Here is a 9,373-nt window from a genome sequence, read left to right as displayed (position 1 = left end):
GGCTGCTGTGCATTTTCTAGGTCTTGTCTCAGGTGAGGATGGAGTCTGTCTGCAAAGCTCAGGAGAAAAGCGCTTCTAAGTAAGTACTGCTTGCCTTCTGGCCCCCTCATTAGCCAGAGGCACTCAACAGCTAATCTCTATCCGGCCCAGACATTAAGGATCCAATGAAAGCGTTGACATCAACAAGTTTTCTTGTGGGAAGGCTGGGTGGCCTCTCCTTTCTAGAGAAGAGGATGTAAAGAGAAACATTGGATTGGCCATCCCTTCCCAGCTTCTAACAACTCGTGGGCCTCATCATGCCATGTTACACAGCAGCTTCCGTTTCCTCCAGACCTGTTCCCTTAACATGCCCACAGCGCTCCTAAGTCTGAAGGTGCTGGTGAGCAGATGAATATTTTACACCTGAGAAATGGGTGGCTGTATCATCACTCTGGGTCACTTCCTTTCACAAACTTCTCCATGAAGAGCAGCTCTGCAACCTGACCCCTCCCTTTCCTCACTACTCTTTCTAGAACACCTATGAAATGGCCTCCACTACCACTGTTCTCCTGAAATGTGATCCAAAGGACAGGTTGGTCGGTACTTTTTGGAAGACCTCCAAAACTAAAAATGCAGTCTTTCAGGCTTTAAGTTAAAAGGGCATCTTGCTCAATTGCAACTCAAATAGGGCAGGAAATATAATAGTAGTGAATCCCAAACAAATGCACTTCAGTGCCATCAGGAGGCCCATCCCACAAGCGCTATCTTTATGTTTGCATTGTTCCCTTCTTCTCCCCAACCCCCTGCAACTGGTAAACATGTTTTAACTATTTTTCAAACATTGGCCAACCCCACCGCCACAATAAATAAAATGAGCAAATAAACAGAGGAGCAGACTTTATCCAATATAAATTTGTTTTTATTGAAGCAGCAGTCACATGACTTTATATCTAGCCTTTAGATTAGGCCTGACAGAGTGAGCCAGCCCTAAAAAAATGTTTCTTTTTGCACTAAGAGACATAACATGTTTACATACATCATCCAGTATTGGAAATGAGCAGATTCAAACACAACATGTGTTGGTTACCTGGGAGGTACAACCCCACGGTTTGTGGTGTTCATATATTTTACAGATACTCCCAAAGACCATTACTAATGGGATGAAAGTTAAAAGAAAATACAGCTACACCAAACCATGAACACAGTAATCAAAGACAGCAGCTTATACACGTTTTAAAAAATTTGTCCCTTTCAAGGACGTTTTCTTTCTTTTCAAAGCAGTGTCTGCAAAGCTTCCTCTACATCAAATCCAAAGGTTTCCAAGATGGAAGCTGCACCTCTTGGGGCTATACAATGGAATAAGGTCATTTAAAGAACGAGAACTGGTGTTCATATCTTGGTTTCATAATAAAGATCCATGTTTCTCTAATTGGAGGAACGGAGATGGTGATGTGACTACATATTGCAGTAGCAAAATAGGGTAAAGAAAAGAGGGTTGGGTACTGAAATAAAGACCACACACTTGTGAATTTTAATTTCATTTCCAGGCTAACCTACTTTTTATTTAATGCAAATTACAGTACCAGTTAACTATTTCCAAACCAAGTCACATAGAACGAAATGTATTTACAAGGGAATGGGGAAGGGAAAAAAAACATTGAGCATACTTTTCACAAAAAAGTTTATATTTAAAATGAAAAAAAAATCAGTCACAGAGGCATTCAAGTAGTAATAATGTTATACAGATTTTGCTTTTCTTTTATATCAAGACAGATTTGCACAAGTGTTTGCAAGTTTGTATACAACCCACAGTCCTTTATATATATATATATATATAATAAATTTTGTTTAGATTTGTTTTTAAGATGGAAGTGGTCACGCTAATTGGTATGTGTACAGGCCCAAGTGATCCATCGGCAACACATTTATAAATGCAAATTTTACAGGCAAGCACATTTTCATACATTTATCTGTATCTGCCTGTAGACAGATATAGTAAGAAAAAAAACTTAAAAATGAACACAAGGAAGTCTACTTTGTCAAGCTAACCCCTTATGTACTGGTTGTCATTTTGCTTTTATTGCAGAGGTGCAAAACGGAGCAACAAACTTGAATAAAACGTCATAACCCTTGTGAAAATAATCCAAACCCCAGGGATTACTTTCAAAGCCTCTCAAACGCAGACCTTAGTCTGGGACTCTACTCTGCTTCTAGTTGTCGTATTTTCAGTGGCTCAGGTTTCTACCAGAATATTGTAAAGCATGCTTAGTTTATTTTTCTATATAGGGGAGAAAGTGTTCAGCTCTGCGATTAGATGATCACTAACATGAACAATAGAAATCAGATACAATTTTGGTTTAAAACAAAGGAAAAAAACCCCCAAACTCCTGGGGATCTGGCATTGGCCAAGCTTCCTTTGGAAGATTCCAAAGTTAAATCCCTTAAAAAGGAAAGGGAAAAAGAAATGAAATGCCAGTGTCTTTATATCCACAGGAATAGAGAATACAATAGTCCTCTCAGAAACCTTTGTATTGGTGCAGACAATATGACTGGTTAGGCAGGCTTTGTTAAAACACAAACCAAAAATATGTCTAAAAATTAAGAGGACTTAAAAAACGGACACAACATGTCTGGAAAGAAGGTGCAGTCTTCTGCCTTGCTGGAATGAACACACGATGTTTCAAAAAATAGCAACCTTTGGTTTGGTAAAGTTTGTTTTTTCTTCTACTCAAGACATCTTATATGGAGTACTTGGAGGCAAAACAAATGATTTTGATTTTTTTCTTTCAAAAAAGGCCTTCATGATGGGCACACAGTAAGAATTAAACTTATTTTTAAAGAAGGAAATGAAAATGACATTTCACTGAACAGGGGGCGAGGGGGCAGGAGGGAGGGGATGGGCTGAGTTCCCTTGTTAACACGACAGTCCTCTCGGCTCGGTGGCGCTCGGGGCAGTAACCACTAGTAACTGCACTAGAGCATTGTAGACCACTGACGGAGCAGAACCTGATACTATTAAGAAACTTGGATTTATAAAAACCAACTGTCTCTCTCTCTTTCATTTGGGAAGGAAGTGGATAAGGGGGAGAGACCATGGAAGGCTCCTGGAATCTGCTGTCTGTAAGATCCATGGTTGGGACTTGGGGAAGAGATGAGCAAACTTGAATCTATTCAGTCTCTTCCAGCTCTAGGGCTCCCTGGCACGACACAAAGTCCCTGGATGGACTAAGTATGAAATGAAACCGGTCACTGCTACTGACTGAGGAGGAAACAGCTGCTCAGAACCAAAACAAAGGCAGGGCTTAAATGAAGTGAGATCATGAACACGGTTTCCTCTTTCCACTCCTGAGCATGGTATCACTGAAATTAACTGTGGAAGGGGCAAAGACACTGTTAGGCGTGAGTTATTATTTCAAAGGGAAAGGGGTAGGACAGGAGACACGGATAGAAAAACCAATTAAAATTTGAAAAATGAAAAATAAAAACAAAAAACAAACACATGGAAGCGAAGGCACTCCAAACTATATAGATACACTATACATTGCTAGAGTTATTGTTACAATAATACAGGCCGGTACCTACTGTACAGAGTTAAAACTATATGGCTTTAAAAAGCTCGTCTACATTTTGTCTGATTATTAAACAGAATCACTGCCCTGAACAGTAACTTTTTGCTCATTAATTAACAGTTCCTGGGTCCACATATTTACATACAAAACAATAAAACTTAAATTTAAAAACATTGAAAGAAAAGATAATGTACAAGCTTGAATTTGGTGAGGAGCTTTTTATTATTATTATTATTATTTACAAAAAGATATTCAGAGACCTGGATCTCACTTGTATAAAAGAGTTCTGTGATACCGCCATGATCCTTGAGAAAGAAAAATCATACACCTCAGCCCTCACACACATACACACAGGAATGAAAGAAAAGCATCTGACTTTTCTCTCTTCTTCTCTTACCCCATTTATGGGGGCAAAGGAGGGGGGAGTGTTTCCTAAAACAAGCACAGATTTTTATGGACTCTAGCAAATATACCAAGTCCAGAGTAGTGTCTGTGTCCAAATGTTTGGCTGGGCAGTTTGGTGTGACAGCAGGTCCACTTCTCTGTCATAGACCTGCTGTTCAGCTTTTTTATAAATCCTTTCTGAAAATGGTCTACCAAAGCCATTCCCTTTAGGAATTACCCGGCCAAATACTTTGATTCAGACTTCTTTCAAAGCTTAATTAGCTCTCAGAAGCGCATTATGAAATGTAAAGGTCAATTTGTTCGATTTGGTTTGACTGCATGTGTTTCCTTTCTCATGAACTCGGATATAACCAGAGGTTTGAGAAACCCCTTTTGTGGCCTAAGAGCTCAGCTAAACAGTGAGTGAAAACTAAGATGGCTCACAGTTGCCCTTCTGGGTACTGGTTCACTTCAGCAGGCAGTAGGACTCTCTTGGAGAGTCGCACGCACTTGGTAAAGAAGCAGGACAGGGTACCGGGGCCTGCATTGAGGGCTGCCAGGAGACTCCACTTCCAAACCACCGGGAGGGCAAGACCCCTGACACGACCTAAGGTGGCAATGAGGAAGGGGAAGGGAGGTTACACATGATCGAGGGCTCAGCTCTACAGCCCTACAGTTATCAACTAACCTTGGAAAGTGTGTAGGGAAGAGTGGGTAGAAGGGAAAGGCGGCCATCACTCAAGTGATCTTTAAATGTAAAGTACAACTGATTGTGCCTTAAAGATTCATAGGTCAAGTAATGGCCCATAAGCACCAAGGTGACTAAGGTTCATTTTAGAGTATATAAGGCCCACAAAGATGTCAACCTTAAAAGTATAAAACAAACTAGTTGTGAAAATCTATTTCCTCACTGCAAACATAATCCTTCAATCCTTTTTGCTTTCCAAGGAATATTGCTTTTTCTTCAAAAACAGAAACTGAGTCTTACACCATTCACTGATACACAAAGAAAACAGAAACAAAAACTTTTAACTGGGTGTGGGGGGGAAACATTCTTCTCATGCTTCAACCAGTTGATTTTGATACTGTGGACAAACACAAAAATAAAAGGCAGTATTGAATCTATGTATATATAACATATATACATACACACATTTATATAATCAGCTTTCCTATAAAGTCAGCAGGTACACGTGACTGTTTATACCATTTTTATGTGTAGTTCTTAATATTCCTACCAACTAAAATCACAATGGTCTATCTGACATACATCAATAAATAAAGTTTTAAAAGCATGAGGTTAAAAAAAAGCTGAAATTAAATACAGATTCTAGATTTGGATTTAAAATCAGAACTATGTGCAGAATGTGGCAATTTCTGCAAGCTCAATTTGTAATTAAAAATATGAAAAATAAACCAGTAGACTGTTACAGTTCACATTATTTAACTACAATGTCCTCTCAAGTGTATCTTTCCAAGGGAAGCAACTTTAGAAACAAATCTGGACAAATTCATTCACAGTGGTGAGATCTGCTCTTGGCCTGTCCCCTTCCTCCAGGTTCATCAGCTTTTGACCTCTGCAGCCAGAATGACTGGCTCAACATCCTTTTCAGTCTTCTGGTCACCAGTTTAAAACTGTACTAAGATTTGCAGAGAACCTTTGGTCAGGCAAACAAAGATCCACCCTCAGAGCACGCATGCTCCTCCTCTGATAGCCTCCAATTTAAGTTTCTTCACCACTAGCACTGATTAAGAGCAAAACAAAACCTTATCAAAGTCAATTAAGAATCTTCAAACTTTATTGACCTCCCTGGGTTACATACAAATGATACACATTTCCTTGTTTGTCTACCACACCTGCCCCCAACATACCAAAGGCAAGTCTTCAAATACCCGAGGATATGGATGAATTTGACAAGTGACACTGAAGTCCCCATTGAGTTACACCTGCTAAGCTCCCAACCAATTTCAAGCTGTGCACTATACCAAAGTCTTACACTTGACTTTAAAAGAAAACAAAGTTCAAAAAAAACTTCGGCACAGAACAAAGTCTTCTTCTTTTGTGGAAGGGGCATGAGGCAGGAGTCCTGTTTTTAAAGTATACAACAGCAGACTTTTGATAAAAAAAGATTGTCGTGGGAGAGAGATTGTGTGTTCTAGTGCTCCGCTTTCCCCTCCCCACAACCCCTCCCACCCCCTGGATCTCCCTCAAAGTGAGAATACAATGAAATTGGTTTGTATTTATAGATATTTTACAAGGTTAAATAAGAACAACAATAATAATAAAAAAATCTGAACACTAAAATGAGCAGGTTTTTTTCTCTTTTTAATTTTCTTTCCAAACGTGACCAGTGTTGCTGAGTGACACTCAAGTAACTGGCGGTTTTTCCTGTGCAACTGGCTGCTCGGGACTGTTCAGGTGGAGTTGGAAGCTGATGCAGAAGCGGCGTTGTTGGTCTGTCCACGGTCTCCGGCATTAGCATCTGCAAATCAGAAGTCCCAAGAGAGAGCATGAGCAATGCTTTAATACCCCAACGAGAAAAGTATACTGCCTCAACTGCAGACTGTGAGCTGTGTGGTCTTCCAAGCTGTATCTGAAAAGGTTGTTTTAAATATGGCCAATACTATGAAATCTGAATTTCTTTCTGCTTAGAGCTGAGTCCATGTCTTGGCCTGGTCCTTGTGCAGGGAAGATAAGCGTCTTTGAATAAGTTGGGGCCAGAGACCACTCTGTCAAAACTCCTGCTACTGCTGGGATTAGCAGTACGTGCATGAATACTCAGTTGGGAGTCTGGTTCACTTGAAAAGAAGTGAACAGTGCACAGCTGGGAAAACTTGCTGAACACTCTGAACCAGGGTATGCCATCTGCTTAAGTGGGTGAAATGGGTGGAGGCACTGAACATAACATGGGTCAGCACACTGAGAGGCAGAAGCACTATGCATAAATCAGCCTCAGCTGCTTACTTTCTAAGTTCAGTCCTTCTTCATTATTTGTAGAAATGGAAGACAATGAGCAAAAAAGAAACAGCCACTGCAGGACTGATTCACTTACTTAATTCAATAAAGCATCTTGTAGTCAAATATCTCGGCACTGAGCTTACTTCGCCTAATCTTTTGGAAATATATGTAACTTTAACTCTCCTACCGCCCCCCCCTTTAAGGTCCATTATTATTTCACAGCATCTATTAACATTTAAGTGGGCATTTAGTTGCATCTGGATCAGCACTGCATCTCAGGTAGGCAAGAGACTGCTGTTTCAGTTGGTTAGTCCAGCCGCGTGCCTGTGTCATCATGCATGTGGACTGCTAATACATAGTGCTGGGCCTATTTTCTCCCCAACACTTTATCCTGAGCCCTGAACAAGAAGAGAAGGGGCTTGACTGGGATGGGTAACTTCTAAGACCCATCTTCCTAGAAGTCATACTGTCCTTGACCATCAAAGCTGGTGACACCAAAAACACAAGTTCAGAACCAGGTTCTGAAGTTCAGAAGTTTTGTCTCCCTAGAGACTGAAGTTCTCCTGTATCCTCTAATGAGTAAACAACTGTCATGGCTGAATGCAACATTTGTCCTTGGATCTTTTTTGTTTGAATTTTTTAATTAGAGCAAGAAACGAAAGACCCCAACGACACAGAGGAACTCTTTACTTAAGGATTAGCTGTTCAGTTTATCATTCCAATGGCCACTCTATAATAACTACACTTCTTTTCTAAATTCCTGATTGTCCTGCCCTCAAAATAATCTGCCCTTATATACATTTAACTCAGCCTCTGGGGAAGAAATGTTTATATCTCTCACTTTGGTTATGTTTAATTCATTTAATTTCCTTCAAAACACTTATAAGCTGCTTCTAATCCTGTTTTCATGAAGATAAGCGTGAACATTACAGCATCAGGGTCCACGCACGGAGTCATATTAACTCATTGGTATGACACATGGGACAGGTGGCAAGGTATATGACACAGAACTTTTCTCCAAAGGCAGATACATGCCTTTTCCAATAATCACTACATAACTATGTCTAATACTTCATTCACGACTCCTGGTCTTTCTTAAATATGCCCTTCGTAGCGGGAATTTTACTCTTCAATGATCACCCAAGTTCTGTCAACAATGATACCACCAATTTCTGTCCAGGTCACATGTTCCTGTAAGCCTTTCTCAAGAAAAACAATCATTTTCATAATTCAAGCACAGGCTGCTTTAAACAAGTCTAGAAAAAGCCTGCAAGGCCGCAGAGCTATTTCAGAATGATAATGATCCTCACAAATCCAAACTTATTGTAGCATTTCCCATGCGCTGGATGACACTCAGAACCTATGCATGATCATCATCAAATAGCACTTCTCTCTCACTTTTCATATGTGAAGAGGACAGGTACAACTTTCATGTTCTGGTCTTCCAATCATGAGGAATTTACCTGCTTGACCATGACAGGCATGGCAGGCGGCAGCTACACTGGAGGACACCCACTAAGGTTCATTTACATAGCCGTCCAGTTCATTATGTTAATTTACTCTTTAGCAAAATCCTATTGTATGCATAAATTTGAAGAAACAAATTCAACTTCGGAGTAATAAAATTTGAAGACACTTAGGCTCCTCAGGTTTGTAATTTAATGATTTCATATTTTTTTCTCTGAATTATCTCCATATCCCCTGTTAAGTAAAATTTTAACAGCTAAATATTTTGATTACAAATATTCTTGAAAGCTAAAGTCACAGCACTGTATTCATTCATCAAACAAAAACAAAAAACCTTTGCCTACTGCAACAAATTACATTTAAAACCAAATTACATATGTCCTTTGTAAGAAAAAGAACTGAGATCTGTTTTTCAGAGGCAGACAAAGTACAGGGAGGAGAAACCCACAACAAAGAAAACGTAAAGCTCTACAAACTCAAGAGTAGCTCCCACAGAACACCTGGCTTACTGACCGAATAAAACTAAATTTCCTAAGTTCTTCTTGGTACATACTTACTTTGCTCCTACCGCCAATTCTGTAAACTTATTTTACATAGTTGAATTAATATGGGCTTTTTATAATAAAAATGTTACATTAACTAAAAATTGTCACTGGATTTGGATGTTTACTGTAATTTCTATAACATTTCTTCTCATATTTATTTATGAGATATAAATTATTATATATAATTTATTTAAATATATGTTTATTAAAATATTATATATAATTTATTTAAATACAATATATTGTATTTAAATATAATATTTAAACAGTAACTCCTTAAAAGCAGTACAATTCATTCTGCTCCTATCTCCTGCATTCCCTTGCCTTTACATTCATACTGGTAAAAGTGATGCTACTGGGGAGGAGGGTGGGGGGGAGGGGTTAGCCTGGTGATGGGTATTATTATTTTTTAAATGTTTTATTTATTTATTCATGAGAGTCAGAGAGAGAGAGAGAGGCAGAGGCAGAGG

General features: G+C 39.2%; 1 protein-coding gene across 2 annotated transcripts in view; it reads right to left on the bottom strand.

The window, feature by feature from the left end:
- Positions 1–880: 880 nt before the first annotated feature.
- Positions 881–9,373, bottom strand: part of GSK3B (glycogen synthase kinase 3 beta) — a 205,888-nt gene continuing 197,395 nt past the window's right edge. For both annotated transcript variants that reach the window (XM_027587005.2, XM_027587006.2), the window contains one exon: positions 881–6,415. In XM_027587005.2, coding sequence (XP_027442806.1) covers positions 6,348–6,415 — 68 coding nt within the window. In that variant the 3' untranslated portion in view covers positions 881–6,347. The remainder of the gene's footprint in view (positions 6,416–9,373) is intronic.

Source organism: Zalophus californianus, chromosome 1 (assembly GCF_009762305.2).
Source record: "Zalophus californianus isolate mZalCal1 chromosome 1, mZalCal1.pri.v2, whole genome shotgun sequence".
Taxonomy (NCBI): domain Eukaryota; kingdom Metazoa; phylum Chordata; class Mammalia; order Carnivora; family Otariidae; genus Zalophus; species Zalophus californianus.
The sequence above is the reverse complement of the archived record's forward strand: the minus strand, read 5'-3'. Positions and strand labels throughout refer to the sequence as shown.